General features: G+C 39.5%; 1 protein-coding gene across 1 annotated transcript in view; it reads left to right on the forward strand.

Annotated features, from left to right (window-relative positions):
- Rsod (superoxide dismutase family protein Rsod) overlaps positions 1-26233 on the forward strand; it is a 63357-nt gene that overhangs the window by 22925 nt on the left and 14199 nt on the right. Inside the window, exons 2-7 of the mRNA XM_022849489.2 lie at positions 18934-19016; positions 19441-19595; positions 20131-20208; positions 22141-22294; positions 22475-22556; positions 25875-25971. Of these exons, the coding sequence (XP_022705224.1) occupies positions 18934-19016; positions 19441-19595; positions 20131-20208; positions 22141-22294; positions 22475-22556; positions 25875-25971 (649 nt within the window). The remainder of the gene's footprint in view (positions 1-18933; positions 19017-19440; positions 19596-20130; positions 20209-22140; positions 22295-22474; positions 22557-25874; positions 25972-26233) is intronic.

Consider the following 26233-nt stretch of genomic DNA (forward strand, 5'->3'; position numbering starts at 1 on the left):
CGTGCGCGTTCCACTCGTGCGCGTTCCACTCGTGCGCGTCATAATGGCACACACCTAAAACTCTGAGAGTGTATATCGTCTTTTTCAATATGTTCAATAGTTAACTGCCAGCGTGCAGGCCAGCTCCGATAGCAGAAACAGCTATAAATTGTTTATTCGTCTTATTAATTATGTTTTTACGTATTAATTATGTACGTACGTCTTAGAATCTATAAACGATATTATAGTTTTTGCGGGTGACTATTATTAGTTCGTATAACTTCGCGTACTAAATAATAATAGGAATAATTTATTGGTAATAATTTGTTAATTTAGGTTGTAATTTCACTCAATATTAACAGATCGGTCGAATCACGAGGTCGACAACGAGAACTCGCCATGATCTTCATAAGATGTTATTGGTATTTTGATGGTCACATGTCGTAGACGCATGCAGCAAAGCTCGATATATTGTGTCAATTAGAAACTATCTCAGCTGCGGTCTGTTGATGTAAAACAGCAGCAGCTCGTGCAACGAATACCTAGACAAAGGGGTACCTGTCTGATATCAGTGAGCAGTTCTATCCGAAAGTTAACTGATGCAAAGACGAAATCAATGAGCGCGTCTTTAACCTGCTATATCTTGCCCACATCTTGCCAACAACGATCAACTGTGGTAACATTTATCTCCTATACTAACAACATTCCCGCGATTAGCTGTTAACGAGCTTCCATTTGGGGGGTACGAATTGCAGATAGACTCATTTTACTCTTATTTTTTTCTTTTTTCAGCCACTGAATGACTAACGTCTGCTTCGTTTCCGGCGGGCTGTTGCCAAAAATCCCTCTTTCTCTCTCATATATATATATACACACACACAATAGAACCTACTGTGCTCTGTGAGAGTCAATAAAATGTTTCGGAATTCTGGTCTTTCTGTGACCCACCGCGGAGCCGGAACAATTGGCATAAATATAATTGCTCGATACCACATTGGACTATATAATTGCGCTTACACAAATTGTATAGTATTTAGATGTTCGCTAGAGCTGCAAGAACGCCTTATCAGCGATAATTGTTTCAAGCACGTACGTTAAGTTGTTGGAACGTAAGGAGTCGCGTCTATAAGCTGTTGAAACACGGATGTTTGCAGCATGCCATAAGCTAGATGACTTTTCAATAGATCAAAGACGTTCGGTGTCGCTCGGCGTAGCATATAAATATATGTGCAACTTCTGGTTATTATTGCGCTTGATAACCATATCTATACTAACTTTACTGAAACCCTTGGCCCTGCCCGAGCTGAAATGATAAAATGGTTTATTTTAAGATCTTCCAATTGCAATCTAAAAACGAATACGCTGTCTTGATTATAAATATGAAAACTCCGGGGGCTACCACAGTTCATTTGCCCTTCAGTATTTCTATGGATAACTAGCTTGATAACGTATCGACATAATGTTTCTTCTAATTTATGACTATTCAAATCGAATGTGAATATCTTTCTCGATATATTCGATCTTTCTGCGTATAACTGTTGTGTATTAGTCGTATTTATTACTTTACGAATCTTAGAATGAACGTAAGAAAAACTTCAGAAGTAGTCACTTACTCCTGGAATATGTATAGCAATGAACGCGATTGTGACGACGACAAGGATCAGATTGAAGTAGTTACTGTAAATAACGGAGGTCACGACGCGCCACAACACGCCCGCAAGAGGATATCACAGTATTAGAGTGCTATCTAGATGCGACCAAGTGAAAGTACCCAAATTTGCCTACCCTATCCTACCAGTTTCAAGGCACTTTTGCTATAACGTGCCTGGTTTGTCAACGATAGGCCGTATCGTTTGAACCCAGGGAACAGGGGAAGTTCCTAGTCGAATGGAATAGGACAGCAGCAGCAGTACCAGCAGAAATGAGATGATGATCATAATTATAAATTGAAACGGTGTCCTATTTTATTTCCAGTTGGGTGACGACCTTCAAGCGTCTATTTTTCTTTGCCTATTTCGACCTATCGATATTCACTCACAATGTTACTATCGACGGCTGCGCAGTGATATAACGGGCTTGAGGGAAGCGGGATTGAATCGAGTCCCGCTCCACCCGTCACGCCTCGTACAGGCGGCTATATCCACTGTTGTGGTGGCCATTAGCGGTCTATAGCCGTCAGTGTGGTCAGAGTCGGCAATGTTGTCGCTGTGCTTTAGCCATTCCCACCATTCGGCATGGGGCTTTTTCTTCTCCCGCTTTTTTCCCCCACCTTTCATTGCTGTTACAACCGTTACTTGCCAATGGCAACGCACTGCGAACAGCATCAGTAACGCTAACAGTTGTAGCAATCGCAACTAGTAACCCCCGAAGTGGACCCGGTTATGGCAAGTGTCGTCTTTGCTGTTGTTTCTACCGCCGCTAACAAACGACGTATTGGCTGAACATTGTCAGTAACAGCAAGGGCTTTCAACTAAAGCTAATATTTCTACCGTCATTGTCGGTATCAGCGCACCGTGTGGCAACGCTGGCCACGGTTAGAGCGGCGATGCCAACGATGATCGTTTTTGTTCGCTGTCGTTATTTGTATCGTACGGTAATCAATTACAACGTACATCTGCAGCGCCCTAGTTTCTGTTGTTGACACCACCGCAACGCTTTCCATACTGTAGGGTATCTGCAACTGTTTAACTTAACCTAGAACCTAACGACTCGTTCTGAACTAAGGCCTGTACTGCCTAACTGGCTAAGCCTATAGTGGCGTTGTTATCGCTTTTAAGATCGTGATAAAGGCAGAGATGTTAACACCGTTAGCTAGAACGCCACCGTAATCGCTATTCAGAGTTAACTACACGATCAAACGAATGCCCCAGGCACATGTAGAAGTGAAACAGACGAGCGAGAAGGAGGGTTGTTACTATCGCTCCTCTGCTTGTCAACATCCACGGCAAACCGTAATGATATTGCTCTGTGGGCGCTACCTTGCGTCTAGCCCCAAGTTGCCGTTAGCGTATAGTTATTACTATTGCTACAGCGCCAGGAACTGGATCACTGCACTACTGATGATCGCACTGCTATTACATAGTATTAATAAGTTTATGTAGTAATAGGTCACCTACGTCATCAACAATTGCTACCATAAATGGTGAGTGCTAGCAGCATCGGTATTCATACGACATGTTGACACACGGCTTCTTCAGATGTAATCACGATCACGATGTAGACAATACCGGCAATAGCCTATCGACATCGGCCAAATGGCGGTGAGGCAAAAAAGAAAAAAAACCCGCATAGTAAATAGCTTTTGTCATTGTTGTGTTGTTGTTAATACGGGATCGCATGCGCCGATAGTCTGACAGAAAAACCCGTACGAATGTCGCTATTAGTGACGATATTCTCATCTCTATGCTGTTGGGGATGGGCCGACAACTATCAGAGTGCATCGAAAGAGCACTCGTTACTGCCACTTGACGGGCGCCGTGAAGCTGTTAACGGCAATAGAACGTTAGCTTCTGAACGATTTTTGCTGCTGGTAGCAATGGCATCGATGTTAGCTTCCATACGTACACTGTGTGTAGCTCGATCACGGCGACTAAAAGGCTGGGTCGTGTAGTGACATTGTAGGGTAGCAGAGTTAAATAAAATACACTTAAGTATCTTCACCCATTTTCCTATTTATTTGCTGGTAGATTGTTCAGTTGTTTTCATCGTCGGTATGGCGATCATTTAGAAGGGTCTGGACGATGGTGGTAACACTTTATACGACAAGGTCAGAAACTGAACGGCTGACAATTTTGTGGCCATTTTTTCGTAGATGGGCCTTGATGATGCCTTTTTAACACTACACCGTCTTTTTCATTATTTAGCTAAAGCCGTGTCTGGTTTTTGTGGAGGCCGCGCATCATCAGCCAACTTATTAACAATAATGTTAAAAAGTTGTCGTCCTTACTACTATGTTTGTGTCCGTTGGCGACTTCATGCTTATATATATATTCCATGAAGGAAATGAGTCTTGTCTTCGGATGCTTCTTACTATATGTAGAAATACGTGCAACAACGATATGTATAGCTATGTAAAAAATAATTTTGGTAATGTTTCAATTCTATTAATTAGCTAAGTTTTGCAAAAACGAAATATATTAGACTTACAACTGCTTGGTAACCGTCTAAAGACAAGGAACGCTAGTCATTCTTGTCCGTTGCTTTGCATGGCTTGTTATGGGTTTCCCTGAATCGACTCCAGGCTGGACGAAAATACATACGGTGAATTTGCGGAGTTTCAATTAATACACGTTTATCATAGACAACTCACAGTTCGGTCTCTGCTATAAGCTGGAGAAGGAGCAAGCGAGAAGGCATAGCTCTGGACAGAAATTAGGTACGGTGGCAGGTTCGAGACGTAGGGAGTTGTAGGTGGTGCATGCGATGGATATCAGGGGCATCTGATACTACGAGTAAGTTGCCGAAAATAAATATTTGCAGCCGCAATGCGAGTTCGTCCAGAGACTCATGAACCTTTGCACTGGTAATTGAAAGCACACCTGGTTGTTTGATGACAGGATCGGACCCTACCGTCATGCCTCAGGTACTTACTCGTTTGAGCAAAAAAGTGTCCGTCGTTGGCTTCAACCCGCTTATTCCTCTGATGTAAATCCGTGTGATTACGGGGCTTTCCATGCCTCTAAAATGGCAACTGTCAGACAAGCATATGCCACTATCGACTTACTCTGAGAAACCATAGATAGAGAAATTACCTATGGGAACGCGAAGGGTAAGTATATGGCTATCCAGAAGCTGGCAGAGCGCTGAAACGAACGGGTAAAAAATAAAGGAAAGTAACAGTTTGTTTGTATCAGAATGTCAAGTATGAATAATGATCGCGTTGAAATAAGAGGATAACATGATCAACACAATGCCATGAATGGGTGTGAGCGTGCAGAACCCGTTAGTTGGTGTTTCATTAAGACTCAATCCATTATATCCATTTGTCTGTCGACGGCATTAAAAAATATATCAAAAAATTGATTCATTGAACATGAACATAGCATTAAAAACAGAAAAGAAAGTGGTGATTACAGGACAAACAGATGGGTAAGCAGATAGCTTTCTGAACTTGTAACGGTAGCGATATTACTACGCGCCAGCTCTGTATTACTGCTCGTTCATCCGGCACAAAGTGTATAATGGTTGCACAATGCCTATTGCGATATGCGTAAAAATGCTAATTAAAGGCATTCCTGTTATGACAGGGTTCTCGGCTCAGTTACTTTAAAAAAAAAGGTAGGGAAATGTTGAGGTTCTTTCAAAGAATATCTAAAAGTTTGATTCTAATAAACCTTTGTTTTCATACGACCTTAGGTGATGATTTATTATGAGAATCAAGATTCGTATGGTACTGTGGTAGTTTTTTTTTGTTACAGAATCAATCAACTAACATTGTAAGAGGAAATAACGAGCTGTTACAATTTTTTGGACTTGTATTGTCTTAATTAGCTCGGCCAAACTAACTTTTAGTTTGATCTTTGAAAGTTTTCAACTAACAATTACCTCAATGCGCATTTAATTACAATATGGCGTCTACACGCCCTGCGCGGAATCTTCAGCAGTTTTAGTCACCCAGAAAGCTTCTTTTTTCTTAAGAAAAGCCAGCACCAGGTGCTTATATGTATATGGATTCTGGCACTTGTGTAATCATGATATATACATTTATTGAATTCTTTGTTCGCACGTTCCCGCTTGTTCAGCGGGCCAGTCACGCTTTATAGTCATGCGTCCCCTGGATGCTGTGTCATCCGTCAGTGACGAATAGAACTGTCTTATGTGTCTATATGAATCAAACGGATGCATCGCTAGTTAACAGCAGACATTTAATGATGGCTAGAGTTGACTGCGCGTTGAAAACTATCTTTGTTTTTACGATGGGAAGACGTCAAAATACGCCTATACAAACTTCACTCTTACGGATGTTTGCCGAATCGTGCTATATTATAAGCTTAGTATTTTGAGGAAGCCTCTTCACGACAATGTTTCGCGGAAGTCTGTTTTAGCTCAAGGCCTAGTAGATCTTTGTTGAGGAGTAACTTTTGTAGTGGTTATTGTTCTAAACAGAGGGGTTCACATTATTTTCTTTCGTGGGGAACCGCGCACGTCATCAGCGCCGTAGGTCCTCTGTTTTTTGTTATTTCAAACGTCAATGCAAAGAAACAGTCTGCTTGGTCTGTGTGTATATATATGTGCGTGCTGTGTCACGTCTCTCCAGCTTTTGTTGATGCTGATGCTGGCGGCGTATTGTTTTTAGATAAATAGACGTATTTTCTGATTTCTGCACTGGATCCGTTCGTAGATAATGACTGTAGGACCGAAGTTAATGAAATGATCAACTCTGTAAGCAACGCTCTGTGTTATAAAAAAAAGCTCGTCATGATTATATTTACCTTATATATTTTTAGTAACGTATATTGTTATTATTACATAACGCACACCGAAACGAATAAGAGTGAAGCCATTAGCACAACAATGCTATAACATAGTACAGGTAGTTGTAATTAGAATAAAGTTTTATACAATAAATGCAAGTTCTAACTGAATAAGCCAGATATAAGAAGAGCAAATATGCCCCAATGTATATATGTTGCGCAAAATTTGCTCTTCTAAGAATGCTACAACAAATGATCCATTACACTCTGAAGCCTGTTGATAAAGATTCGTTACTCAACATCAACAAATGGTATTCTAAGCTCAATTTCAATGAAATTTTACAACTAAAACTCATATATTTGTTAATTATAATACCATTCATAAAAAGTAGTGTAAATTGTCTGTAAAAATTTATTCCTCTAACTGGTAATAACGGCCAAGATAAAGTGCGCGGTTTTTGTCAACATTTTCAGTTAATCTTTCTTTATTTATCTTACGGGAAAGGATATGTTATTGCCACGCTAGACGAATGTGACGTATATGAAATTGATTTTCATTGGGAGGCTTTTTTATTTTTCCTGAAACCGCAGTAACAGCGTAGATCTTGCCGTAGAGTTACTTACCATTGTCTATCAACAAGATGCGGCGTACCTTAAAAGCAGCGTAATGCGAGTATGCCGATCGAAACAAAAATGAATACAACTCCTATGGGATACATTCTCCTAGAATGAACCTAGGGTCAACATCTACATTAGTGAGAAACGAACTTCCTATTCAAATATCTTGATTAGATTAAAGTTTGGCACTGACTTCAAGTCGGTCGTTTGTAGAGAGAGATCATTTTGGGAGGGTCTGCTCTGGGTCAGCTGTATCTCTATATAATATCGCCATACTGCTACGATATTTAGGTCTGAGTAGAATCTAACGAGTGTAGCCAACTTTAATATGGAGGTAAACATCCGTCCTTGATCTCTCAAAATGCTGGACTAGTTTGAAATGCAAAACTCTCTATATGCGATTGTCGTAATTGACATCAATCTATCACGATTAAATTGTTTTTCATACACATTTACAAGCTGCTTTAATAACCGTGTCTAAAAGTGGTAGAATATATTGCATTGACGTTGTAATTATATTATCATGCTTTTATATGCACATAGAAGACGGCTTCCAATGTCATTGTACTATTTATACCATCAGAGGCAACGATTTGTATTGTTCTATACTATTTCTGTCATACAGTTGCGCCGCGATTTTCCGCTGAGTGTTAATATTGACTCGTGTTGCTAATGTGGTCGTTATCCTCTCCAGCCGCCAAATCGTCGGAATTGGGAAAATGATGCCAGGTTCGATTCTGTATGTCAGCGTCTGTTTGGAAATGCTTTATTGTGCGGTGAGCTACTTCTTATAAAAGATTCGATAGCTATTTCGGTTTCTAATGTATCCATAATACTTTGGCCGCAGATTGACATCTATTGCTCCGGCCGCTCACAGCGTCAGTGTTTTGTCTATAGACTTTACGCTTTCAACGGATTGAGCGGACGGAAATTTCAGAGATAGGTCAAGAATATGGTCGAAGACATGCTACTTTAATACAATAGACAGTACGGTGCTGTCATCTCGAAGGAAAAATACGAACACTGCGACTTCGCTAAACATCACCTACCGACAAATTTCATGACTACCATTACCTTAACATACCAAGCGCTTAATCAAAGCAGCTTTTTATTGGCGGTCGCAAAAAATAATTAACACGGAACTTTGTTGATAAACCTGTCGAAAACATTTTCAAATTAAACAATCGGCCCAAAAGCATACGATGGCCACGTACGAATAGCTCGTATCCGTATAGATGTTTACGAAAATAATAGATTAATAAATGTGTGAATTAGCAATGATCTGCCAGAGAGATAAGTGGCATTATCGGAAGTTGTGATGAGACAGAGGCGTTTTGTTCCGAAATCTGCTTTGTGTGCGATAGTACTGCCGCAGAATCGGGGACCAATTGGAGTTCGAGCCCTTCGTTTGTCTAGATTTTTGTCATTTGTCTAGATACGAATCTTGTTTTGGCGCAGAAGCGTCATTAGTGTTCCAAAAAAAAGTAAAAAGTTGTCAATTTTTGTATGATGAGACCGCCGTTGACAAAAATTGGATTGTATCTCGAAGAAAATCGATATTAATTATCGCTTCTTCTCTCACTTCTTTTGAGTTTGCCTTTAGATAGTTTCGTTTGGAGCCAAGTTCTACATTATTTAATAATAAATGGATTGGATGGTTCGTTTTCTGTATATTTACATCATCGCCTTTCCTTTAACACAGCTCCGACACCTCCCGTTTTTATCAGTCACTGTCGTATGCTTGATCTATTGTTTATTGACGAGCTGAAGATGTTATAACAGCGCTTTTTGAACATCTGCCAAACAATACGTCCGATAAAGAATTCTTCCGGCAAGCCTTTTTGATGAAACGACTTATTTCATGTTATTAATTAAATCACAAAAGATTTCTCGTTGTTTATTTGTATTGACCCACCTCAAAACAAGCCAATGATTACTTTATTCCAGCGTTCGTTTATCGCTTGGATTTCGATCAGTGCCATACATATAAGGTAGACGTTTTAAGAGAGTCAATCCATGGGATTGTCGACGTTAATTTAAATTCTATTATAATCCTAGTCCCTTATTAATCAAAGTTTGTTATTCTAACATTTGTTGATCTAGATGTAACATAATGTAATTTAAATACTAGAAAATAGTACATAAGTGAAAATTATGATAGACGACTAAGGTGGACGACCGATGGACAGAAAGTCTTAGGATTCGTTCTGTAGTGCTTTGCATCAGGCGCAGCGGCTACCACATTCTGTATAGTGGTAGCCAGGCGCCTGATTAGAGAGGATATAAAGGACAGCGTGCCAAATCGAACTTTAATTCGTTATCATAGATTTACAATTTTCGAGGTTTGTTAAAATGAGCCCCTACAAGGCTGGTTTTGCCTTACAAATGTGAAGCGGCCTCTGGCACAACAACGCTCACCGTTCGAGTGGCTTAGGTTAACTTGTCCTGGCAATACCTCTGTCTAACGGACCCACGTGTATCTTGTCAGCATTTAGCCGATACCATAAAATGTACAGGCCTTGAAAGGGGTTCCAATAGAAAGGCATGACCAGCGACTTACGTCAATTATGAATTCATTATATGCATCATGCTCCCACAATGTACATCCTCTTCTAGCCTTCTACCAATAAAAGGGTTGTTTTTTTTTTGTTTCGAACACGTCAGTCTTCAGTTTTCATCGTTAGATAGGCTATGCAGAATTTTGGTGTATTAGGGATAAGGATAGTTTGGTGGGTAACGTATTTGCCTACTAACCTTAGGGATACGTTGTGGCCTTGGCTGGAACCCGGGCATGGACACATTTCGTTTCGTGCTGGGAGCTGGCCGTCTAATGGGATGTTCAAAGACGATACCGGACATAAAACTCGAAATATGGAAGCTAAGGAAATGCAAGGTAAAGAGATATATGAATACAAACATTATTTTAACTGCTATATTAGAGAAGTTATGGGATTTATTTTAGCAAGAAATAGGAGTAACTACTTTCAAAAGTAGGGGCGCGATAAAACACGACAAGTCACCCATACTTTATAAGTTCATCATAATATCGTATTCTATCTTTGTTGCTGTCTGGAGTCGATTTATCCATCTACTTGGCTTATTGTTTCATCACGACTGTAGCTGCTGCAGTTTCTGTTAGTATTATGCCCGCTTATGTCTCCAGATAATAAATCGAATAACAAATTTCTCATCGTTGTTTCCCTTATCATATATGTGGGGTTTTTTTGAACATATATGCATGTGCCAATGTGTGTGTACATACATTGTATATATGGCACAATAGTAGCAAGATCCGCGGCATCCAGCGTCAGCCCCGAGTTCATCGACAGTTGAGCTGCTGGCTTCTGCCAACAAAAGAGTCAGCTATTTTTTTTTTAATGTTTCAGCTTCTTTCTGTGCTTTCAGCCATGTCTGTCGTTGTTGTTATTGATGCTGCGCTTGTTGTAGCTGTTGTTGTTATTACCGTCATTGTTGTCATTGCTTTTTGTTGCCGCCAGCGTCTAGCAGCTAAACGCAATGCTTCCAGTCGTGCTAATTTTTCTATCTAGAAAGTAAAAGCTACGAGTATAACTACAACGACTATTATTGCTAGAACGAAAAATGCACGACTTCATGACTGAATGGTCATGCAATCAATTCTCTGGCAATTTGGTATCTGAACAACATTTGAATGTGATTATTGCAGTTACCGTTGGCCCGACCCACAAATCGATAAACAGTCCAGTTTTCCCTTTATATACATTGTATACCGGCGTCGATTTAATTCGTGCAATATTGTTACGAGCGGAAGAGACATGGTAACGTTAAAAACAACCGTCACTACTTCACGGTATCGGTGGCTAAGCAAAAGTAATTCCCATTTGCGTGAGTTCCGCCCATCTCCTCGCATTGTTACTATAGCTCATTGTTGCTACGGCCGTACATACTCTTGATATGAATTAATATTGCTGACAATACAACGACGCCTAGCTAACGACATTCAAACTAACTGATGCGCTGTTGTAGTTACCAAAAGGCGGATATAACAATAGCACCGGTGAAGTTGACGAGGAAAGGAAGCAGACAGGGGGCGATGCTGCGTTTAGCGTTAACGTAGCGCTAACAGCCACTGTCTGTTAACTGCGACGGAGGGGTTTCTATGGGGACTGACGGACGTAACGTTGGGTGCGGGGAAAGTTTTTTTGTCACTCGTTTTGTTATTAAAGTATCACACGAAGCTACAGCGAGGACGTCTTCGTTGGCATGACTGGATACGTGCACGGCAAACAACGGCTGTTGTTAATATTTCCGGAGGAAGCTATGCCGTGTTAGGCATCGTTCAAGTCTCTGAAATGCACGTCGCAGCGACGCAGATGGCCTCGGAATAATAACCCTACCATCTGCAGTAAAATCCGACGACGATTCTCATTAGCGAAATGCTGAGAGAAGTAGTGAGTTGCGTTCAGTATTAACATCTCCGGCCTGATACGCAAATCAGCCTTTTAGTCACTATGTTTTTTTTAAACAATACCGAATAAGAGTGGGGTTTACCTTCATTGCTTGAAAATGTTGATACGATCGAAAATATCTGCTATACTGACGCTGCCACGACCGCTGCTTCACACTGCATAGAAGCATACGCAAGCAGGGAACAATATAAGTATATTTAGCGAAAACGTAGTCATAGCTGAGCGGTATAAAAGACACTGGCACCCAAAAGTGTTTGACTACCCTGCTGTCTCAAATCGGTTCGCTTAAATTAAAAAGCAAAGGTTGGTCGACACTAAATCGGAAGCTGTTTCTCGAACATTACGTAGAACAATTTCGAAAAATAAAACCGATTATTGTGCGTGTTTAAGGGGGACGACAAGATTAATAAATAATGGTTTTAAAGCAGTTTAAAAGTGTTTCCTGTCAACCAAGACATTTATTCTATTAGCTTAGCTTGATATAATAACGCTATTCGCTATGAGATTTACACAGAAAGACGGCTGATTGACACAGTTTATTTTATGTATTTCAGCTGACATTATTTCACCTTGCTTTTGCTGGCCTTAGGTTTCTTTCAGGCGTAGGCCGCACCACGAATACTGCTAATCTATTGTATATAATCGGAACAATGAGAGTGTCGCTATTAGCATTTATCGTGGCATGACAAAGAGCAGGATCCGGTCGCCCCTCGGTAAAACTGTCCTTTTTCGGGTTAATTTCTGGAAATGATGATGGCTCTCTACTTCTATAAAGCTCTAACTATTCGCTGTCTTTCTGGGTGTGAATATCGGAGCCTATGTGTCATACATTTATGTGTGCAAGATACTAACGCCCTAATTATGCAGTTTTCTTGATATTTCTCATGGTAACGTGGTGATAACAAAACTGTGACGGGACATTGATGACAAAAATATTCTAACCTTGGAAAAACACCTATCGAAAAAATGCTTAAATAATTTGTTACTCCACGGTACACCTGAGGGACGAATTTTATGCGTTTGGATATTATAGTTATGATAGCAGTAATGGTAAATTAATGATGCTGCTGAAAAATAGATTTAATAATTCTCGGACGCCTTACTACTAGGCTATCAGGTATGTACATTCACCCTCAAAACGGCATGAACTTGTTTTCAAATCGCAATCTGGCATTTGAATGTATTCGTTCAAACGGCGGAAGAGTAAGGCCACTGGGCTCTGAGATTCTCATTTGTCCTTATTTTAAGCACTCGAATGAAAATTATTCGAAATTGTAGTACACAGTAGCGGTTGGGCTCGGTAGGGCGCCATGTCAACAGGAAGGATAAGTTTTAAGTAGCAGGTTTTCATTTTCTCTATCGCAGATTAGAGGCAGGTGAACAATATAGTTCCGTAACGAAATAATCATATATTTATTATATTATATCATATATTATAAAGATTTCATAAAAAAATGCTTTATTTTATTAGCGTAGTTAGGCAAGAATCAATATATAATTAAAATGTTGCCACTAGTGTAAAAGCTGCGGGACTAATGTCGCTTATCGAAAGGGCCGCTTACATTATATGCTTCAGTAAGTAATTCGAGTCTCATCGATCGCTCTAGGAGGTTCGAAGCAAACTGGACTATTCGAATTTCTGTAACCGCCCCATATATATATAGCACATACAAACTTAAATATATTATTAAATCTACTAATAATTACTAGTAATGGCCATGAAATTTCGTTAGCCCGTTTACTGTATGTACAGCCGCGCAAGTGACCTTTGTCAAACGAGTAAATGCTCAGTTGGATGACAACGGTCGTCCTTTGTATTTCGGCCTCACGAAAAATACGTTTCCCCTGCAATTGGTATTGCATCAAAACGTCTATTATAGGCGATCGATTTGATTGTGGGTCATTTATGACAAAAATCAACACATAACTCCATATGCAGAAAGAAAGGCACAGTTACAATTATAAGCGATGCTATAATCGTTGTCAGGTTTGGGCATAGAGCAACTAGTATGCGATAGAATACAGATAGACCGAAATGATAACTAAAAAAAACACCCTAGAAAAGTTCTTTCGGTCAATTCTACGGTAAGTACGTTTACACTTAGCGTAGCAAACGACTGATTGCACAAGCGATAGACGGTTCCCAGCCCGCTTTTAAGTCGGCAAAGTCGTTCAGGGATGACGCCAATTGAACGATTCAGACACTGGTTCACTCTGCCCGTCTTAGGAAATCCAAAATTACCGGTCTAGAAATGGTGGTTTCAACAGAATTATTATTTATATGCAGACAGTGGTATACTGCAAACATTGAAATTACGCGAAAAAAGATAAGTGACTTGTAATAGAATGCAGATCTTTTGTTTGTTATCCTTTCTGGGCTATTAGAACGCTGGGAATATCAAACACTATAGCACACAAACATAACACTCACGTAACAATAATTCCTAATCAAGACAAGCCAATGAGAAATAATTACGTTGGCCAGATGTCGTTAGGTAATGGTTACTGGACCTTTGTTGTACTGTGACATGCGAGAAACAACGTAAACTTTCAATTTTTCTGGAGGTCACAATCAGGTTATGCAATAACGTGTTAGACAGTGATTGGCTTTTTTTAGGCGCATTAGGTAAACAAAAAATATGCAGGGGTTGTGCTTCAGGTAGTTAACGTACACTGATGAATGCGGTGAGATAACCTAAAGTTAATCATACGGGTGGATAAGATGCAGATGAAGGAATAGAAGCTAAAACCTCTTCTAAACAGCTCTTTTCGATATTCTGAACTTTCTTTCTCAGGAATATATAACACAACGAATAATTATCGTTTTGCCGTAATTGTATTGACAGGAGCAGCAGCACCTAAACTGTTCAGTAATCATCCAGATGTATCTTTTCTCAGTATACATGTATAGCTTTCTGAATAATCTTCGAATGTATTTTTGTTTGAAAATACTTAATCGGAACAATAATCTCAATTGGAACGACCGGCGCCAAAGTCATTGAAGATTTTCGCCATATTCCGATGGAAAAAAACAGGAGTTTGTGCCTGCATTTTAATGTTCATATAGCCGATACTGTGAGTCACGCACTGCAGCGAGGAACCTAGTCATTTTGTCCTAAACAACGTATCATCTTTATCAAACTCTGCTGTATTTTTAATCCTAAATATTATGTCAGTTGTTTGACTAAAGAAGAAAAATTGAGCGAAGTAAAAGGTTAACACTCCAGCTAAAACGAATCAGACGTACTATACCACATTTCTATCGGTGAAAACCTTTTTTTTTTTTTTTTTTTTTTTTATCTTTATTTCAATATAAACAGAGCTGCACCGTATAGAGATCAAAGAGTCAATATAGACCACTATGGTTATAGCATGGCGAATGATTATAGTGCACTGTCAGATATGCTACCAGCCATTGTCAATCCATGGACCATGTTTTCATACACTTCAAGCCAGCCAATGGAAGTGGCTCTCTCGTCATAAGACTTATGACACGATTTTTAATGAGTCGACGAATTCTCAGAAAAACTCGTGTCCTTCGACTCTATCGCTTCGAAAACATGTCATCTTCGTATTTTCCTGGTGACCACATGAATATTATCGCTTTTTCACGGAATGGAGCACTTTTCCCGAATCACAATTTCTAATCCTTTCGTGACGGAAGCAAAGCAACAGCCAACGATCGCTATTGTTGATCGGTATAAAATAGAAGAATTAGGTCTCCACAGTTGGCGAAGGTCAGTAACGTGTCTGATGATTTACACCTGCGTGCGGCGCGTCTGACGACAGATCCTATGCAGAAGAGAGAAATATCAGCGTGTCACAGTTCGCAGAGGCACCATTATCGGTAACAGCCGCGCTCACTCGTTTGTACCTGTCGTCGTTCGAGACGGAGTACTCGTTTATAGTTTCATCACCCCTCTATACTTTCCCCATTTCGTTTGTTGTTCGGCCATCATTTCATCAAGCACTGAGCCCTTTTGCATTTCGCTTCTCATACCCCCATCTTATTTCCAGATAACCGTCTATTAGATCGAAGTGTTCGCCCGCATAAAATCTATATTTTATGCGGTCATATTTGTCGTCTCTTAAAGCAGTGCTCAAGTAAATGGATACGAAATGAGCGAAAATCAATAAAGGGCGACTTGTAAATCTGCCTCTATTTTTGTTTCCAGTTGTTTTTTGAAATTATGCGTACATATTGTCTAATGCGCATGCGCAACGGAGAAGGCTTACGAGAGCGGTAGCAGCAAACACAACGAGAAACAATGGTGGCAAAAATAATCATTGTAATATTAATAGTTATTCTCAACCTGCTTTCTATGTTTATGTTTTTTTTGTTTCTCATCCAGATTCAGATAGAAAATATTTCTTAGATCTTTGTAAGGTACCATAGTGCAACCATTTGAGATACAGATGTCAAACAGATTTATTTGGCAGGGATTTAAAGTTTCTGGGGAATCCGAAGCGTTAGTCATGGTAAGCATTTGTAGTCATCCAAACGTAAAATGTTTAACAAAGTCGAAAAAAGCAAAAGATAAGACTAGCGAAACTGCGATAAATAAACGGATGATCGAGAAGCTGTGTAAATATACAAGACGCTGAATACAGACAACTTCTTACGCCTTGAATACTTTAACTTGAGCTATTTGCAGATTAAACCCAATGACTTTGTTTTCTTAGGCTGAGATCCTAGCCTCACAATGTGCTGACTAAACCATCTGAAGCTCAAATATTTGACATGTTCCTCTTAGAATCGCGAGAAAAATAGCGAGGGAGGGGTCCCGCTTGTAAGATAAGGTACGAATAATTTAGTAAACATTTGTCGAATTGAATACTTATTACCTTTCCATGGATACACATTAAATCCTAAATGTTGAGTTGAATGTCGAAAAACAAATCCAGTGATATTATGAAGACAGTCTTGTTCGTCTAATCCGCCTGCTCTACCAGCTGGATCCTCTACAATAATATTTCTCAATTCATTTTCATCAGTTGCTATCTTCACGACTTTGTCGACTGTGGTCTTCATCTCTTTTTAATAATCTCGCAGTAGTTAAACTTTATACTTATATATATCTAAAGGACGAAAATAATCTGAATAAATATCTGCTAGTGACAGTCGCATTGGTCGCCTGCTTTAAGGTGTAAAAACCAAAAATGATAAAAATTTGATAAAGTATTCACGTAAATTCAAATGGGTTGTTTTTCTAATATCATCTCTCTGCAGTTGTCATTTACGAGTCCTCTTCCAAGACTCAACGTTGAAAGAAGCAGATCGAGTCACGGTTGTGACATACGTGTACACATATATGAGCTCGTTATATTCAGATCTTTGCCTCTCGCATTTATATGGCCTTTTATGTCAGGTCAATTCTGTGGGAGATTTTCGTCGAACGAAATGCTTTATGTTGTTCATTTGTTAGCACTGGCGATCTTTTACGAACCCGATCGAATTGCTCCGGATGACAGAATAAAGTCTATTGGACGGGACAACTAGATCTTGCTAATGCTCGTGTTGCAGTCATTGTTGATCTATACAGTCAGCTGCTGCATAGGGTGGAATATGGCGATTAATAGCGATATTCTGTGCAGGTAAAGCCCGCAAAAGACAATAATCTCTTCTGTTAACACATCGCTATCTACAGAAGTACTTTTACCGATGGCGTCGCTGCACGCAGACGCGTGGCGTTGCTGCAGTCGAAAAACGAAAGCAATACCGCATGAAAACGAACAGAACGTGCAAGAAAGAAAGAAAGCGAAAACGTACGAAACGACGGTAAACCGTGAGGCACGGCGACTGTCGTGGCCCGCCACCACTATCAGCGCTGCGACCCGCAGCAAATCAGTTAGCTTGAATCATCAAGCCTAGACAGGAGGGACGGAATTATTTTGTTGAAGTCGTCGTTGTTTTCCAAAAAAATACCACTTTTAATGCGGCGAGCCGCTACCGGCGAAATGCAGCGCGATGAATATCGGAAAAACAGTTTACTGAGTTGGCCAGGGCTGCAGGGTACAAAGTCCGCAAGGTGAAAACATGGGCAAATAAACGTACATATACTCACGTACACAGATAGAAAAATAGATGACAACTTAAACACGGAAAGCGATTAATAAGAAGATGAGCATAACAGAAAATCGTACTTTATTCTTGTGTTTCGGGCATAAATCCAACATTTTCAGTACGAAGGCGTAACACAAAAATTGTAGACAGAAAGATTTATTTGGGTTTTACGAGCGCGCTATGGGGTGTATTCGGGTGAGGTGGGTTTGAGGTGGAGACTGTCGCCAGAACAATACTGCCCGTCGGAACCATCACTCCCGCCGTATGCGTCATCATTTCTTTTCTGTGGCAGAAAAAAACGTAGGCCCCATAAGCAAGAGCAACATGAATGAGTTGCGTAAAAGATGAGGATCCATAAATATACATATCTAGTACGAAACAGACAGATGTGCTTGTGTGTGAGCTAATTGTGAAATCTGCCACCTATTCTAACAACGTACAGGATGTGTTGTTCAGGGTGATTCTCCTTCGGATACATCTTTGCAGATGAGTATAAAAACGGCAAGTATTTTACACTACACTTTCTATATCGGGCCGACCGATCGATTGTTATTTCTTCAGCTTTAACTAATGCAATAGCTGGTAATTTTCAGTGTTCTCATTATCTATATACATCACTGAAAGAGGTCAATTAGCTAATTATGACGGCAGCTGGCGGTACTGACACAACTAGTTGGTAGCATTCAGCGCTTACGGAGTACTACAACGTTGTCCACACGGAAAGGAACAATCTGGTTATTGACGGTAGTACAGACAAACAGGCAGACGATGGAACCCCTGTTGTGGTTATGAATCAATGTGTTAATTTGATTATTTTTTTTTTTTCTATTTCTATTGCCATGACAGGACAGCTGCTTTTTCTTCGGATCCGCAAGTCTTTCCTTCTTGCGCAAGTCTTTCCTCCCGTCTAGGTATAAATGATGATAAGGTGTGATTTACGTACTATGTACATACGGTTGAGGGGTCTGTCTGTTTTAATTATAGGAACTCCTCTATACTCCGCAAATGGGCGGAAGTCACTATTGGCGTCATTATCTAGGTGTCGAAATCAGGCTTAATTGATGAACCTGCGAAGGTGTACGGTTAATATGTCAATGTAAGCAAATTTGGAAAGCGAACGACAAATCACGTTGGTTTCAATATGGAGATTTTATGGCGTTTACGTATATATGATAACATGGTGCTTTCCCAAGCGTCAGTATTTGGTCAGCATACACAGGTCGATAATATATGGACATTTACTATTCCAAATATACGCTGGAAGAATATCGAATTTTTTTAGCATGCAAGCAAGTCGTCGTTCAAGGGCTGATTATTATGCGCAAGTAATCGTGTAACAGAGATATCCATACTGAACATTGCAATATATGAGCGTTGTTGTAACTATTTCATATTGTTCATCTTTTTACAGGGCATAAGCTTCACTTGTTGCTGACAACATGCCTCCTCCCGTTGCTTCTAACGGGTCGATCAACGTTGGCGCAACAACAGCATGTATGTAAAGATGGTAGCTTTAAAAATCCTACGAAAAGAAAAAATGTGAACGTAAAACCCACTCTTGTATTGGAGAAAAATAAGCATCAAAGATAAAAACTTAGTCTAAAAACGCACAAAATTAACTGCATGTGCATCTTCCATACTCCTTTTATTAAATTCAGAGGAAATAATTGATTCTAAGCAGGAAATACTCCAGGCCAATCAAGGACGAAAAGGAAGTCTGTACTGAGCGATCCCTGAATCGGAAATAATTAATCATAAGTGGCAAGCGCGTTTCTACTTTGGCCTTTTTTGACCTAACTACAACACGTTTGTGCTGGTTTGACGTTTCCGTGCGTTGTGAAATCACGATATTGACCTGTAAGCGTTAACGTATTGATACAGTCTGATCTGATATATTCCTGAATTTCTGCATTGTCAGGGCCCAGCGCTACAGCTGCTATCAATGTATGTGCCTGTCAATATGGGCGGCGTAAAAGGTCACGTTCGATTCGAACAAAAGGATCCGCGGAATACACGAAACATAACAGTTACCGTACATCTTATGACCGCCGGCGAAGAGGCGAGACACGCGAGGTGAGGCCTGATGATAAATGCCAAGTAGAATACTCTTCATAACATGTTGCTATAGCTAGCTTCTCAATAGTTCACTGTTTTGGCAATGTAATCCATGTAGGTCAAGATGTGTAAAATATGCCATTATGTCTATGTGTTTTTATGTACTAGACGAAGTCCTCAATGGATAAGTCAGGTATCGATGTTTATAGTTAAAAACAGAGCTAAATCAGCGGCTATTATTGATATCTCAATCGGCATTTGCCACGACCAATGTCTTGTGACCGAGGTCTAGCTAATGGATAGCTCTACAAGCCTGCTCGAAATTTGCAGCTATCTGTATCATCACAATCTTCATAATGTATACTACTTTATAACGACTAAGCATATTAAGAATTGGGTGAAGCCCCATTATACATGTGACGATTTAGCAAAGCCGCTGACAAATTTCGTGTATTTTATGCATACATTACAGTATTGTTAATGTTATTTCACTGAGGTAAATAAAGGAGTATGATTAATTGTAATTTTATATAATTCATTTCAATCGTTTCAGATATTCGTGGTTTTTGCATGAGTTTCCTGTGTTTCTCGACCAGAAGCAGCCTTGCGCCACCAGCGAACTTGGACGGACGTACGTTTTTTGTCAAAGACAATAACAAATGCTATCATAGCGATTTAAAATACATAGTTACCCAGGTCAGTCGGAATAGCTGCGAGTATTTGAATAGGCGCTTACATTGAGTCCTGCCACTTGCGACTTGTGGACTGTAGGACCTAATCCTCTAAAATATAAACTACATATAGTAGAATAAAAAGTCACAAATATATATAAGAAAAATATATAGTAAAAAGGGATAATGTAAAGAGGAACGTAAATAGAACTTTTAATATAATCATATGGTAGCTTCACAGATACCGGGATACCAGGCCAGCGGCCCATTTTTTTTTAAAAGAAAGCACGCTGGAAGAAAATAACATGGCCGGTTTTATCTAAATTGTAGATCCGAGACAATTCTCTTCAACAGAAGCTTTTTTTTTGTCTTAGTGAGCAAGGTAGGTTGAGTGGCTCGTCTAATTATCATTTAAAGTTTTAATGGTTATCACATTTATTCATTGAAGCAACTGCTACTTATCAGCTTTATTCATCTGCTTGCAATTTGAATAAAATAATTTTTTATTATTAATATCAGGTAATAATTTTTCCTGTTGCTAAGATTTGAATGAGCTTGTTAGTTACGTACTACGCTGCCTCTAATGGTACGGGTATGTAGTTCGGGTTAGAAGCAAACCAACGTAACGTCGATCGCCGTTGTTTGTTAAATAATTGATAGCACTTTACCATTGAGTTACCATTGTTAGTGAACGGTCTATACCAGAAGACGTGCTTAATATGTATAACAACACATATTGATACAAAAGCGCTGCGTCGATCCAGACAACGCGCAAATGTTATCAGTACCGAAATCCGTGATCGATTGTCGCGGGTGATGAATGAGGGGTCGTGCGGCTACTGTAGCTATATAATCCGATCACAACAGTTACCGATGCTGCTGATTAGTACCTGTCACAAGCGCGCAATTTCTGCCAAGTCAATCTTGTGCCTTCAGGAATATATCGTCTGTGTGTCCGAAGGCTTTTAGGACCCTTTGGGCTGCCCGTTACGGACAATTCGAAGAAGGAGACAATAAACAAGCGATATGCGCGGAGACGACAACGTCGCGTAACGTTACTATCCAGACGAGCACAGTATATTATCTCTGTACAACAGTGAGATGCACAAACTGCCTAATAGTATAGCAATCGAGAGATTATTGCGGTCGAATTTAAAGGAATGAAAACGAGAGTGAAAAAATAGAAAGGCGATTAACGCGGTCGCATTTCGGTTTCGGCGTGGGGTGCAAGTATTGCGATTAATCCACCAGATTTCTTCCAACCGCTTTTTCCAGGGGAAAAGCAGTTAAATTCAGGGGTAATACTGTATTGAGCAATGATTGACATTTCTCTATACAGAACCATGTGCACACCAAGTGACGCGAAATATTAAAGCAAATATTCGCGTAAGCTTCTGCGTTGTGGCCTGTACATGTGCAGGCCAGAGGGTGTTCCGTCTACGTAATATTTCTTGACAACTTCTAAATGGTTACGACCAGCTATTCGTTCAGAGTTCCCAATATATTAATATGTATATCGTATGCTCACACGCGGTGTTGACCAGGTGCTCCAACTTTATTAACAAAAATATATCAAAAAAAGGTAGGGCACAGAATGCGAGCACAGTCATTGCAATATATTCTGTCAGCATAACTTTTTGACATGAGATTCAGTTCTAGAAAAGATGTAATTAAGCACTTTTAGGATACCATCGCAATAGCTAATTCAGCATCCCGTCAGTGTTGTGTCACACTAAATTCGTACAGCTCATCTGTTTGGAAGCTACACACTTTTCAAGTTACTTACATTTTTTTTTATAAAAAGCGACTGCACTACGGCGTCGTGTCAGAGATAACTGAACTATTATTACCATTATAGTTATTAATTGTCTGTATGATTTGATTGCCTCTAGGCGGCATGACCTCGGTCGGCGTCATGGCATCTTGGACGTAGGACCTCCAAACAACATGTCTGAGGTGGTCTTTTACGATCAGGACATCGAGCTAGAAGGACCAAATTCAATTTGGGGAAGGGCTCTACTGCTTCGAGCTACAGATTCGTCCCAGGTAACTGCAAGAAGAATCAGAAACTCAATTTCATTATGAGCGCACGACTACATCTTGCCAGCAATAACAGAGTTATTGGATAAATTAACTCTCAATGATCTTTAGACATAGCTTTGATCGTCCAGCTAATCAGTTTTAAAATGAGCTCATTTCGATTGAACCTATCTATTTTCTTATCAGAGGGACCTGCGGGCTTGCGGCAATGTACAAGATGATTCGGGCATTCGAACTGCGGAGGCTGTCTTCCACACGCCCGTAGCTGGTAAGCAATCGATTACGTTACTACGAAATGGGTCGGAATATACGTGTAATGAGGTGTCTATCTACCACCGGAATAAACTTGCGCTAGCGGCGACATGCCGTACGATGTAAGCGAAATGTGGGCCTATGAACTATCAGTTGCTTATTAAAATTGTCATTAATGTTACACTTTAACTCTGAAAATGGTTGAGCCCAACCATCTTAAAGGAGCCGACATTGGCCCCATTCGAGGTTAAAATAAATTCGAAATTGACGGGATTACAAGAGACTACTAGAATTTTTAAACGTAAAGTTACAGTCGTCTTCTTAGATTTCATTATGACCTAACCTCTAGCTCAAAAACACGGAGCGTCTATATGATTTTTGTTTATGGCTGCTATTATACTTTTCGCCATTCTATTGACAACTATAATATATTAGAATTGCTTTGAACGTGTCACGGACAAGTGTTTACCTTGGCAGGGCAAAAAACGCCAAAGAAAAAACATCTGTTAACGTTTGAAAAACTTTTAGTCGAACTTCTCAAGTTCCAATTCTATGAGGCACATACAAATTGACGCTGCCTTATGTTTGGAATTTGTCAATAAAGTTATTATTATTATTAGAAGGAAAGAGCCTTCTTTTACAGTAAACGATAGATTCCAGTGATTGGTAATTTAACTTTTTTGAGAACTGTCCGTTGTGATACTAACTTTGGTGTATTTTTACCTATTCTTCAATTGGATGCCGTTTACCCTACTGCTTTCTCTTTTAGCTGAGAATCACATGTAGCAGATTCAACGGCAGTACGATTTTTGTATGATCACTGTCTATCCAAACCAATTGGTCTAGCTATGTCCCTTCGGTCCGGTCGACTTTCAACCTATTACTAGAACGCGTGGTGCGTAAATTTTTTTTAAATATCCTATGCAAGTTTATCTAGATAGACTGGACTTTGAGCATAGATTTTATTTCATTACAAATTAACGTGCAAAAATCCCCCTCACTAAGCTAACTGACACGAACACCTGTAAGAGATTTATACTAAGACTGTAATGTCGAGATAATTTGGCCGTTAGCAAAAAATATTACTTGTCAAATAGAGCCTTATATTTCAAGGGAAAAAGACCACTTTTAATTAAACATTTAGCGGCGTCATTTTTTCCGGGATAATTTTCTATTGATAAATCCGTATAGTTCTTATTTATAGCGGCAATTTTTCTCGATCGCCGCTTTCATTTCAGCAAACATGTACCGTAAAATAGGAACGTAGTACTGCGCTATAGGTAACCTTCAGTTCCTCTCTAGCTCACTGCGAATCATGCTAATTTAAAGTCGACTTTTGTATAGTTACCTCACGCGTAAAACGTTCGTGATTGATGCAAGTCAATGTACACTGTTCAAAGAGTTGCTATCTAGATAACCTACAAATATTATTAATTTATTTATAAGAAAGCAATGCTTATCAATCACATCGGTTCAAATAAGTAAATATCTCAAACAAAAAGTAAATGACAACCAACTATCGCTTTACATGCTCACTTCTACTAAGCTCGTCCCGACCGCCCTAAGCTGAGGTTGGTAGATAGAAAGCAAAATCATCAATATCAATCTCGTGGTCGATCATTTTCAAAGAGGTTAGATAACAGAGACTGTCACAGCGACCGCGTCAGAAGGAGCCGGTAGGCGGCGGCAGTACAGCCATTATTGTAACTATGAGCAGATAGAACGGCGTAATCGTTACCAGGCAAGAGATGGCCAAAGGGCAATAAGGAGTCATTGTAATAATTGATTTGCTTGCATTATTTAAAGTATATAGATAAACAAATACATTATCATGTGTGCAAAAGGTCATGTGATTATATAGCGAATAAGGGAACTTGCTAAATAGACAAACATGTAAAATGAAAACGGGATAGATTGAAATATTATAGAAAATATTGGCGGAATTTAATTATGCACGTTTCCAGCAAGCGGGTTCGTATATACTGTCTCCGACGTTGACCTAAGCAAAATTTTGAACGCTATGGTTTTTTACAAATACTATCTAATGATCGTAGGCATTTTCCCTTTAATTTTAACACCTCACTAAGTAACAGTAATCTCGAATTCTAGTAGTCCATAGAATATAGTACATAGAATAGAAACATAAAGACATATAATAACATCCTGCCTACATAAATACCATAGAGCGTTAGATGATAATACTAGAACATTTGTTGAGACCTGGCTCTGAGCTGGTAGATTTTTTCGACTCTGGGAAAAATGGTTCAAGTGCGATCTTGAATCGAAGTTACGGAACTTCTCAAAAGTCAAACATGCTATCCCCATTGATTGTTTTGCCATTACACTGAAGGGTATTGCTTCATCATTTGGTTCTTAGGAGTTTTGACGCGATTATTTCGGCTGGGTCATTTTTTTCTTTATCAAATATCATTATGGTCGATAGTGCCAGCAGAAATATGTAAGAATTTGACGATGTATAATAAGTAAAATAAAATTAGCTGTTGGTTTTCTGCGAAGCAGTGTCATTGCGGTTGTAGGAGCGATTTGAATTTTATCACTTTTTAGCGATCCGTATTTGATACCTGTCTAATATGGCAAAAATGAGTCATTAGTAAATATCATCGTAGCGGTCAACTATCATTGGAATAAGAGCCTTATTATCTCGCCTGATGTAACAGCCTCTGCAAGTGTTTCCGTTTACTCCTTGGATCGGACGAGGAATGCTCCAATGTTTTTTGATCTCATGTAATAAGATGTGTGTTGTGTTCCACTGCGCGTAGTTTCAGTTCATCAAACTATTGCTTAATAATGACACGAGTTAGAATGTTGGCGACGTTTCAACATCTTAGTAATAATAATTCGATAGCTGACGCCCATTAACGTCTATCAACTATTTCAGTCAAAAGAAATAAATTGAGTTCTGTCAATGACGAGATGCTCATTGTTTGTTTCCGTCGTTTCTGAGTTATTTTTATATTTGGGATACAACACTTAGAATACTGATTCTCTCGTTCCGCCCGCATATGGCTCGCAATTTGGTTTACTAGAATCTAGCTGTGAGCGGTGTGAAAAAAAAAAAAAAAAAAGACTTCTTTTTAATAACTGGTCCTCAAGGCTCGACTGTCAAAATATAATATTCTTCTAAGAGGAATTGAAGTTCTAAAAACAACTCAGGCACGGGCGTTCACTGATTTCATCCACCCTGCATGAGGTATGCGCTTCAACACCGAACGATAATAAACAACGTTATTAGTGCCGGTATTGAAATAAAAGGAATATCCGTATACTGTCGTTTACCAATAATTTTCTTATAAGATCCTTTTATGCATTTTAGGTCAAGTCGTGTTTAGACAGTCGGAACAGACTAGCGGTATAACGACCATCTTCACAAATCTTTTTCATACCGGAGATGATTATATGCCTGCTGGAAGGTAAGCTAGGCTGCCTTATTAACGTTGTTTTTTATTAGTATTTTCTTGTCTATTTATCTGAAGGATTCGAACCTAGCCATGGCCTCAGATATTGATTTTATCCTTCGTTTGGAATAGGGAATAGGATCTATAGAATATCATTCCCTAGTATAGAGCTGACGAGCGCCGCCGAAGAGTTTGGATTTTGTAATGGTTGGCGTTTCTATAATCTGTTGTCATTTGCTTCGATAACAATTACCCGCTTGCTTTTAGCGCAGTAGAT

This window comes from Varroa jacobsoni, unplaced genomic scaffold, assembly GCF_002532875.2.
Source record: "Varroa jacobsoni isolate VJ856 unplaced genomic scaffold, vjacob_1.0 scaffold_150, whole genome shotgun sequence".
In the NCBI taxonomy this organism is placed as follows: domain Eukaryota; kingdom Metazoa; phylum Arthropoda; class Arachnida; order Mesostigmata; family Varroidae; genus Varroa; species Varroa jacobsoni.